Below are 11359 nucleotides of genomic sequence, written 5' to 3'. Positions count from 1 at the left end.
TAAAAGCAATGGGATATAATCTTCTTATTTCAATTACATTAATTTGTTTTTGTTAAATGATTTTTACGGTTAACATTTGAGACAGCAATAATGTTAGTTAAAAGATTATATTTATTATTTTTAAAATTTAACGAGTAATATTTTTTAAAGTTTGAAAGATACGAATTCTAATTTTATATTAGAATTAAAAACTTATTTAATCTTAAATATAGCAAATAGTTTAAAAATTTTGATAACCTAAATATTTTATAAATATATATTTGCATAATTTTTTAGTAAAAGCATTTTAGAGATTTTTTAAACTTTTAATCTCTTTCATAGTGATATGCTTTTATTTTTCTTGTTTTTGTAAATAAAATTATATAAAGATATAAATTATGCATCATTAATTTAAATTACAATTTTTATATTTAAGATTTTTAATTAAATTTTGTAGTTATAATATAATTAACATATTTATAAACATTTAACTATTATTATAAATTATAAATTTAAGTTATTATTATAATTATAAATTTAAGTCATACAGGGATACCTGTTATATTTATCTATTTCTTAAAATATTTTATCGGTACTAAGGGCTTAAACCCTACCTAGAATAGCTTTTAGGGTTTATTACCATACCAATTCGGAAGCCTTTCACTTCGAAGAAAGCTTGACCATGGCCGGTTCGAAAGCAAATGCAAAGAGGCAAAATCAGAAGCGGAAACAGAGATTCGATGCCGAACCTCAAACTTCTTCCAAACGGCACCGTTCTGATATTGCTCCGAAGCGTCACGGTCCCTGGAACAATCTTCAACTCATACTTTGCATCCAAGACAAAGACCATGATCTTTCCAGGTTACTTTCTATTTTGTAATCATATTTTCAACAATATTTTAATCTGTTTTTTCCGTTTTCTATTAGCTATTCGAATGGGCACTGAGATATTTTTTTTTTTCTATTCTTCACAATGAGTGTGCCTTAGTGCAGTAAGGTTAATCAGGCATTTAATTTTGTGCGGTCAAGTGCGGAAAATGGTGTTGGCGCTTGTCAGGATTGTAATACTATAAAACTTCCAAGACTAATATCTTATCTTAATGATTGGATCGTGACATTGCTGTTTCCTCCAAATGGGAAGAAAAACTGGGGCGATGGGAAGACACCACAGCTCGAGGGGTTTGAGGCATATATGGATATTCGTTGTTGGGAGATATTCAAGTTATGCTTGCAGGAGTCTTTGAAGTTTCACGGCTCTTGGAGTATGCCCCGGAACCTCCTACAAACTGTTCAGTTTGTTGCCAGAGATTTTCTGTTACTGCTAGAAGACACCTGTATTAGTTCAGGAGAAGTTATTATATCCGAAGAAAGGTTTAAACTGTATGGTACCGCTATTGATTGTGTTTCGTTGGTATTCTTGTCGCATGGTGGGTTGTCAAATAAAAACTTGGACTTGTGGGTTGAGACAGCCAAGGTGTTGCTTGATCTTGTGCTGAAAACTTATAACAATAGTCTTGATGACAGCAATGTGGGTGCTCTTGCACAACGCTTTCTGTGGTCAGTGCTTCTGCCATTCTCTAAGTTGAGTGTCCATCGAGCTAAGAAAGGATTTCATAATTTTGTGGATAAACTTCTTGAGCCGCTGTTGCATTTATCTAGTGAGTTGCATCTTCGGGTTAATAGAAGTAATCCCATTTGGACGTCGAGATTAAAAGATGCAGTGGAAGAAGTTCTTTCTCATGGCCTTTTTCATCAAGTGCATATTTCTGAGTTTTTAAGCCTACATGGTTCAGAAAATGATGTTACTGCATGTGATAAAAAATCAAATGACTCAAAAACAACTATAAAGAGTTATACTAGACATTTATTTGATGTACTAAATAGAATTATAGCTAGGAAGAATGCTATGGCAATGGGTAGCTTGGGCTTGTTATTTCATTTATATGCTACTTCAGCAAGAAAATTCAAACTGGATGAAGGGCTCAAGACAACAGAAAAAATAGGTGATTCAAGGCAACCAGTGCCAGAAAAACATTCTAACTCAAATAATATTTCTGCAGACATTCAAAAATCACTTTTTAATTTTTTTGTACTGATTATGGAACCCCTTTTGCTGAAGATTAATGCCTACGTTGAAGTTGAAGTAGATGCCAATACCCTGTTGTTGGATCTTCATGGTTTACTAAAGTCTATTGGTAATTTGCTTGCTAGTTTTATGCGAGAGAAAGTTTATTTGAGAACAGAAGACACATCTGGAGGAGCTTGTCTCAATTTCTTGAAGAAAATATTTAATACACTGATAACTAGTTCTACTAGTGTACTCCATTTCTACAATTATGATACAACTAACAAGATGGAGATATATGGTTTGCCTGTTAATGAGATTCTAGTCGCTATGGGATATCTTTTGCAGATTGAATATGAGGTTATTGGTGAAGGCTTGGTAAATTTATGGCTTCTTATCTTGTCATTCTCTGCCATTAATTGCAATTTGGAGAATGCTATTGATCAATGCTCATTACCTTGTACTATACCTTCCCTGGAGTGCCAAACAATTCATCTCTACAGTCAATTACGCCAGGTTCGTATTAAAATTTTTATTACTGGTCATTTATATTTTATTTTTTCTCACCAGATCCCTGTAGAGCAAGTTATGTTTTAGAGGTTCTGCATGGTTCAGCTTTGTTGGTGGTTTTATTACTTTGTATCTTAGTCTCTTGGTGTTATTCTAGGTATGGTGTTTGGAATGGGGCAGGGGGATGATGTTTGGGTGAAGGGAAATCTTTAATAAATGTCGTGTTTTTGCTTTAATTCAGCTTATGTTGTATTTGTCTGCTTCTTATTGTTCTTATTGTCCTCCAAGACTTGGATGGAAATCAGGCTTGTTCTTTACATGTTTACATGTTTGAAATGCTATAGGTGGAAGTTGCTATTTTAGCACTGTGCAAAGCTATAAGGCTTATTATATGTCCCGAGGGTTATACTGAAGAAAGTTCTTCTAGGTTTTTGACATTTCTGTCTAATGAAGTTCATTCTGAAGCAGTTGAAAGGCTGTTATCTTCACAGAATTTCATTCACGCCATTTATAAAGCTGTTGAATCTATTCCAGAAGGGCAGGTGTGTGGGTGTATTAGACAGATAAGAGATGATATTTCAGAATCTCTCATGTGGATGAAAGATTTCTGTCCATTGGTTGATGGCAAGAAATTGCAATTTTTTAATCTGCAAGTGGAACTGTTTGGTAGAGGGCTATCTAGACTATATTGTTTAGTGCTTGGTTCAGTGACGGTCACTGACAGTAACCGCAATCTTTTTGGAGTTTCCATAAAAGAACTTATGGAATTAATGCGTCCCTACTTGAGTATTCTAGTTGGACAGCAGCCAGATACAATCTGCAAGTTCTTTTCTTTTGTCACAGGTCAAACTATTGATCGAGTGGTTAGAAAGAGAAAATTTTTAAAGAAATTTGGTATGTCCAGCCAATGGGTTCTTGTGTTCTTCTTTCAGTTGTATGTGTCTTGCCAAACCTTATATAGGCAAGCAAGCCTTATGCCTCCTGATTTGCCAAAAAAGTCTGCGGAGGTGGTAGATTACACAGCATATTCTGCTTGTGAGTTGATGGACAGGATTGATGAGATAGACTTCAGCTTTTTTTCTTGGATTGTTCAACCCTCAGGTTCCCTCCTTGATGTTATGAAATTTATTTCTGACATATATCTTAAACATGGCTCAGATGATTCTTCCCCTTTGATCTATATCTTTCAATCTATGGCTCTTCGAAGGCTTGTTGACGTGAATAAACAGATTTTATTGTTCAAGTATATGCAAAAGAAGCATTATTTGCAGAAGCCTTATAGATCCCAAATCAACACACTGAAGGAAGAAGCGGCTGGACTTACTAATTTTGTTATGGAAAATTTATCATGCGTGTTTCAATCCCCAATCTTTGTTTCTGAATATGTAACTTGTGGAGATGTAGTTTCTGTGGGTACTCAAAGCAACGAATGTGATCTAGGAGTTTATTTTGCTGACAGAAAGTCATTGCAAACACTCATTTGGTCTAATCTTTGCAAAAGTGTTGATGTTTGGAGCAACCATGCTTCAAAGAAGCAAATGAAAAAGTTTTTCTCACATTTATTCCATACTTACCTTCAAAGTGTAACAAGTAGTTTTCAAGAGTCAGGTGTGCAAGAACTCGACAAATTTAAGCTGCTCAAGAGGGTCACTTTGTCACAAATATCATCAAAACTTTTAAATGATTCACTTTTTTATAAACAAAAAGTAAGATCCTCCTTTTGTTATAAACAGTTCCTTTTACCCTTCACACACAAACACCCATATTTAATCTTTCCAGTATTTGGTTTAGCTTTCTATAGACATCTTGAATTTGTTTCTTGTTCAATGCTCCGGTGTGATATTTTTAGAAAGATAAAGTTACACTTATATGTCTTCATTTCATATTTTTGTTTCAGTTTGTCCACAGGAATCTGGCCTCAATATTCTGCCATGCTTTAGAGAAATCTGCACTGCCATTATTTAGTAATGTTCCGTGTACTGATGTGAATCTTCGGTCATTGCCTAATTGGGTTGAGTTTTTAAGCGCCCTTGATAAGTCAACAGTGCTTATTGATGAGAATAAAGAGATTCGGGTTGATTGTTCTGCTGCTGTGGAAAGTTCAAACACTCATTCAGACAGCAAACTTCCTGCGGATATGAGCAGAAAAGAAAAGACTTTCCCTGTAACAGACAAAGTTTTTCGAGAATGCCACCATTTACTTGATCTCTTATGTTGGATGCAAGATATAAATGCAAGATCATTTTCATATCTCATGACTTGTATTTTCAACCTTGAAAGGTACACTCATCTCTCTGTTGGATACCTTATGGTATTTTGTTCAGATAGAAAAAAGAACTTGTGTGTGCTACAAAGGTGAAAATTTTTAACTAATGTTGAGGTAGGGCATTCCATGAAAAGACAAAAACTAAAAGCAAACAGAGTGCTAAAGAGCTCAAAAGTCTTAATAGCAGACACATTGAGGCCGTTAACATTATCTATTTCTACTTTAATAGGAACCTGGAATTTAAGACAAAGAAACTAAATGGATGATTTTATTTCTTGATTGAGAATGAACATAACCAGGAAAAAGTTATCTTGGAATGGTGTTTCCCTTCGAATAACTAAGTACTTGTTCAATTCCCAAATGCTAACAATTCATAATGTGTGTTTCCCCTTACATCCTCCTATTTATTTATCTAAATAACCCTCAATTACTAGCTAATTGGCTAACTACTATAGTTATTCCTAATTAATTTTACTTTCCTTCCCGTCCTAATTCTTAACTAATTCTACTTTCCTTCCTGTCCTAATTTCAAATACAATCCTATGCTTTGATGTGCAGGTCGGAGAGAGTCCTTTCTCTTTGATGAGTTGTGTTGGAATAATTATTAAGTCTACTTATGTCAGTGTAGTCAGAAAGAAGGACTAAAGTAGGGAGCAGTGTGTTGGGTTATTTCTACTTACTGTACCAAGCGGTCTAGGATAGTTCCTTGACCTTCCATCTTCCTATTGTATCAACTCTTTATCAATATAAATAGTAGAACATGAGAAAGGTCCAAATAGCCCTCTAAAAGTATATTTCTCTGTTTTTAATCTCAAGTAGTTGCTTTTATTCTAATAGATTTATCACTGTAATTAATTTTACTTCAGCTACTACCAAGCCTATCTAACAGCCAACTAACTAACATTGTTTTTCTATTTATATTTTCACAACTCTATATTTGTCTTATATGTTTAGAAGCAAGAAAGTAATTGGATTAAAAGACAAAACCATCTCTCCTTGCACAGAAAATTTAAAATTTGTTTATCTTACATTCCTTTACCCTTACTGCAGAGAAAGAAATCCTTTACCTGTGATAAAAAGGCTTTAGACACAATGATTCCTTCTCAGTTCTGTGTACTTAAATTTTGCAGGCTTCTTGTCAGTGCTCTTCTGTATTTTCAGTGTACAGCACACCAGGATTATTATTGTGAGTACTTAAGATTATTTGTCTCGTGTCGGAAGGCATTATGGTATATATTAATTGGATTTTACGAGAAGGCAGAGAATATTCAATCATTACCAAACACAATTGTTTCTGAAAGTTCATTCCCTGTTTTATGGATTACAAAGTCATTATCTGTGGTTGTGGGGATTACAGAGGCATTCTCTGCAAAAGATATTATTTTATGTAAATCTATGATGTTTTCCTTGTTGGATTACACATCACATGTCTTGTTCAGCATAGGTAAATATCAAAGTCTTCATGCTTTTTCCATTAATAAAGAAGCTGAAGTGTCATGTGAAGAGATCTCTAATCATATGATTTGCCATGAAGAGAATAATTTGATTGCATCTTCTCAGAACTCCCCCAAGCTTGAGGCATTGAAATGTTTAACCTTTATGGCTGAGAATTTGAAAGAGCATAAACACAGTTTGCTTGTTTCTATTAACAATTCCCCTCATAATGTCAGTGTGGGATTTGGTCTTGCCATTGAAAACATCATTAGATTGTCGTCTACAGTTTGTTGCTTTAGTAGAGTGTTGTGGGGCCTCACATCCTCCACTGGCCAAACAGATGCTAAAGATATTGATGAAAAACAATTATTGATGTTGAAAAGTGAGCATGCCTCTGAACTAAATAGTTGTGTATCTTTTCTCATGGAGCTTTCTGATGTTTTTGTGAACAAATTTCTTGTTGAGAGTAAGCAACTTTCCAAAAGTTCACACAGTACACAGCATTCTGAAGATCCAGTGATGCAGGTGTCTTTGTCACTTACCAATTTGGCACCTAAAGTTGCTGTTTCTAAGGCTAATACCTCAGCTGGTCCACAAAATGAATGTAAAGCTGCTGCAACTTGCTTTACTTTATCAGTTGATAATGTCTCCAAGGGTGTCAGTGATCTAGGAAGGGCTTTTAATCCCAAAGGTGAAAACTCTGTTGCGAGGGTTTTGGCCAAGGTGGATTACTCTGAGCCACAGGGTCTAAATAAGCATATTTTGCGAAGTTTGGTAAAAGCTGATCACCCTGAAATAGCTTTATTGCTGAGACAACTGCTAATTGCTTTCTCATCTCTTTTGCGGTTAAATTTGCACAGAAATGATCGTCTCTTACCTTCTAGTCTTGTATCTACTTTCATTGAAATTTCACAACTCCTATTACTAGAATTTTCAGAGATGGTTGTGGTCCCACAACAATCTGCTTTGCTGTTGCTTGATGGCGCTTGCAGCTATTTGAGAGAATTGGTAGGTTATTTTCCTTTCACCGATCCTACATGCTCTAGAAAAGTCCACACAGAATTGATTCAGATTCACATGAGGGCAATTGGCAAGTCCATTTTGTTGCAAGGAAAAGGGCGAACACTAACCTTTCATGAAAGACAGTCAAGTGCAAAGCCACTTCATTGTGGATCAGTTGAAGCTTATTCTTCTACTGAATTGCACTGCTTTGCCTTGGATGAATTTAGAACCAGGCTGCGGAAGTCATTCAAAGCATATATAGAGAAGTCATCTGAGCTGCATCTTTTGTCTACTATACAGGTTATTGAGAGATCTCTAGTAGGTATTCTAGAAGGATGTACTCTGATTTATGATGTAAAAACAAGTAAAGACGGGGAGGAAATTTTGTCAGTTGTGGCAGGTGGCATTGATTGCTTCAGAATGATTCTTGAATTTGTTTCAGGTAAATAAGAACATGGCTATTTTGAACTAACATTTCTTTTAATCATTTAATTAAATTCTGCAAATTACATCCCTTATTTTGTATCCTTTTAGTTGTACTTAAAGTCATTACATGAATACTATATTCTGATTCACTTCAGAAATTTTGTAAATTTCAGTTGATATTAACTAAAATTTTATTAGTTTTATTCAGAAAACAAATCTGCATGCTTTTCCTTATGAAAGTCATTGTTAGATAATGGTTAATACGCTCACTGATATATTATGTTGTCTTTGACATTACTTTTTTGGGAATCGTAACATTGCCTGTTACTTAAAAACATTGTCCTGACCTCATTTCTTTAATCCTTAAAGCAAACCTAAATTGACGAGTACCTTGTTATCAAACAAAGACTATCGCATGTTGGATGGAATCAATGCAAAATGCTGAATAACAATACATTCATATTATCATTATTTAATGACAACTTTTTCTTTTTGAAGGTCGGAAAGGCTTGAAGATGATTAAAAGACACAGTCAGAGTTTAGTATCTGCTGTTTTCAACATTATTGTGCATTTACAGACCCTGCTTATTTTTTATGATAACTTGGCATCTGGAACAGTTGTCAGTACTCCTGATCCTGGGTCAGCCATTCTCATGGGTGTTGAAGTACTGGTTACAGTTTCTAGAAAACAGGCTCAATTCCCAATGGATGTGGGTCAAATATTACATATCCCTGCCGTACTCTTTCAGAATGTTTGTCAGTTTAGAGTTACTAAAGCGCCTGGTCCATCAGAACCATTGATGATTTCAAAAAATCATATTTGTGATCCAGTAAAGAGAGTGGGTCACGTTGATCACCAGTTCTTAGTTAGCCTCTTCATTGTGTCTTGTCAACTATTGTGTACCATTATTATGCATCGTCCAAGGTTTGTTTTATTTTATCTTGTAAATCACTCAACAAAGTACAGCTTCTCATTATTGAACGGCTTGAAATGATGCATTTGCTATGGAATATATATTTGATGTATTTTGATAGCATCTATCTGCAATCTGCTATTGTAATATACTGACAATTAGATATTCCTTTGCCTTATCGTTAACCACATTTTGTGCATTTGGTACAATCATTCCAGTGAGTGCAGACAGCGTGTTGCCCATCTTGAAGCTTCGGTTGCTGTTCTTCTTAATTGCTTGGAGGCAGTATCTGATGATGAATCAAAAATGAATAAGGGTTGCTTTTCTTCAGATGAGGAATTAAAATGTGCCTGTTTTATGAGAAGAATTTATGAAGAGGTTTGTGACATGCATATTTGAATGAATTATGGCCTTAATTTAACAAATTAATCTCCTTTTGCTTACACCCGTTTGTTTTGGTATTCATGATGCAGATAGAACAGAAAAAAGATATCTTTAGTCGTCAATGTTCTCTGTTTTTATCCAATTACATATGGGTTTATTCAGGATATGGTCCCAAGAGAAGTGGCATCAGAAGGTTTATTTACGTCTCACTATTCAGTTATTTCATTCTGTCAAAAGTTTACCAGTTGAGGACTATTACATTTCCATCACACTGCAGAGCCCCTTTTCTGTTTGACTTTTTATTAAGCGTTGTCCATCTGAAAATGCTTCTAAATGCCTAGAACAATTCATCTATATAAAGTCTGTCTTGCTAATGCATATCTTTGAACTTAATAACAACTAGAAAGTGTTAATAATAGAGTGATGTAGTAGATGACCACAACCATTACAAATATTAATTATTGCATAGTTAATTGCAGAGAAGTAGATGAAGCTCTACGACCGGGTGTTTACGCTTTAATAGACGCTTGCTCAGTTGATGATCTTCAATATCTTCATACTGTTTTTGGAGGTAAGTAATTACGACTCAATCAGATTTTATGAAAGGAATTAAAGGAACGACCTAATTTCAATTTCGTTTTTGTAGAGGGACCTTGCAGAAACACGCTGGCCAGTCTTTTGCATGATCGCAAACTCAACAAATACGAAGGAAAAGTTTGATCTTGATTTTTTGTTGCTGATAGTTCTTTTGTGCACTCCTCTTTTGGCTTGAGAGCAAGCTATTATTACAACTGGGAATTATGTGATTAACTTCCCGAGGCGGAGACGTTACAAGAGTTGGTTTCCCAACAAAGTGTTCTAGGCACGCACGGTGAGATGATACATCTGCCAACATGTTTAAAGAAATTGGCTATGTATCAACTGGGTCGATGTGCAACACTCTTTGCCCTAATATAACGGAAAGCCAGTACTGTGTTTCTACAAATTGAATTTATACTTCTGGTCGAGGGACGATAATCTTCCCATGTTCAATTTTTAATTTATACAGTTGGATAAATTGAATTTTAGTCAATAAAGCAATACTTGAAGGAGCCACGAGGGTTATGATAGCATTCCTTTCATGCGTTATGTAGATTAATTTGTTATTTTTTTTTTGTTGTTGTGGTAGTGTGTTATAATTTTTGTCGAATAAATAAATAAATTTATAAATTTTATTCAAGTACAAGTGAGCATTCTTTGTCAATTATTTTGATGACAACATTTTTTACGTTGAGTTGCGTGTTTCACATGTGCAGAGGTTTCACCCATCCAAGTATCACCCCGTTCATGGCTTTACACAAATTCACTAACTCCAACACGATCTTTTCCTCCATCTTTTCTTGGTTTATTTTTTTGCTATATTTTTATAAAGTCTTTTTTATATTTTTATAAATACACTATATTTGTAAATTAATAGTGTGGTTGTGAGTGTGTGTGGGTGTCTGATGTTCAAGATGTGTTTAAGTTTTGTTGTCAAGTAAATATTTATTTAATATGTACGCAAATAACAAAAATAGTATGCAACAGTTGGATTTAAGTAGATGGTATAAATAAAAATCACAATTTACCTTTTGTAGAGTCTCTTTAATTCATTTTAGAACACATGATCCATAATTTGTTGGGTTTTAAAAAACTACTAATAAAAATTTAATATTGTGATTTAATGGTCTAAAATATTGAATAAATAATAATAACCCATTGATGTATATATTTTGATGTACACAAACATCATTGTTATAGCGAATATGAATTAGCAATGAATTTTGTTGTGTTTTTGGTAATAGAAAGAAATAAATAAAAGTACACAAGTTTTGTTCGGTAAGAATGTGATTATAAGGAAATTAAACCTTAAATATTAACATGTGTTTTGAAAGTTTACACTTAGTTAATGAGAATTATAAGTATGGTCTGTTTGAGGAAGAATGGAGAAGAGTAGAAAAAAATCTCTGTTTTCTTGTTACCATTTTATCATATTATGAACTTGTTTATGCCTTAAGTTAATCTACACAACTTGTACTTTTTACAAGTTTGGAACAACGAAACCCTTTTAAAGAAAAATTTAAAGGACGAAGATGGATGAAAGATATGGATGAAAGGATGATGGTAGAGTTTAATAAATATTGGGATGAGTATAACACTTTCCTTACATTTGGAAAATTTTGTTAAGATAGGCTAAATATTCTATTAAAGGATATTAGGCAATCAAATATTGTGTTAGTTATAATTTAGATATTATTATAATTTGTGCAGATATTATTATAATTTGTGCAGATTTGTGCACCTGTCATTCCTTTAATAGATGAAGAATTATAGGATCCTTGTATGTATATATATGGTACT

At 34.0% G+C, this 11359-nt stretch overlaps 1 protein-coding gene across 3 annotated transcripts; it reads left to right on the top strand.

Moving 5' to 3' along the window:
• Window positions 1-591: 591 nt before the first annotated feature.
• Window positions 592-10415, top strand: LOC106779233. Of its 3 annotated transcripts, none has more exons than XR_002666345.1 (10): window positions 592-840; window positions 973-2560; window positions 2899-4260; window positions 4452-4834; window positions 5951-7698; window positions 8181-8607; window positions 8815-8974; window positions 9070-9173; window positions 9450-9551; window positions 9627-9657. XR_002666345.1 is itself a non-coding variant. In XM_014667305.2 (10 exons), the coding sequence occupies exons 1-10, from the start codon at window positions 662-664 to the stop codon at window positions 9698-9700; spliced, it is 6117 nt and encodes a 2038-aa protein (XP_014522791.1). In that variant the 5' UTR covers window positions 592-661; the 3' UTR covers window positions 9701-10415. The 3 variants fall into 3 exon arrangements, 2 of the variants coding, with proteins under 2 accessions (XP_014522791.1, XP_022632226.1); XM_014667305.2 differs by having other exon boundaries at window positions 9460-9551; window positions 9627-10415; XM_022776505.1 differs by having other exon boundaries at window positions 710-840; window positions 968-2560; window positions 9460-9551; window positions 9627-10415.
• Window positions 10416-11359: the final 944 nt, after the last annotated feature.

Source organism: Vigna radiata, unplaced genomic scaffold (assembly GCF_000741045.1).
Source record: "Vigna radiata var. radiata cultivar VC1973A unplaced genomic scaffold, Vradiata_ver6 scaffold_354, whole genome shotgun sequence".
NCBI lineage: Eukaryota > Viridiplantae > Streptophyta > Magnoliopsida > Fabales > Fabaceae > Vigna > Vigna radiata.
The sequence above is the reverse complement of the archived record's forward strand: the minus strand, read 5'-3'. Positions and strand labels throughout refer to the sequence as shown.

Coding starts and splice junctions, on each gene's coding strand:
- LOC106779233 (XM_014667305.2), top strand. CDS start 662: ATGGCCGGTTCGAAAGCAAATGCAAAGAGGCAAAATCAGAAGCGGAAA. Junction 2,561..2,898: donor TCTACAGTCAATTACGCCAG/GTTCGTATTAAA, acceptor GAAATGCTATAG/GTGGAAGTTGCTATTTTAGC. Junction 4,835..5,950: donor TGTATTTTCAACCTTGAAAG/GTACACTCATCT, acceptor TAAATTTTGCAG/GCTTCTTGTCAGTGCTCTTC.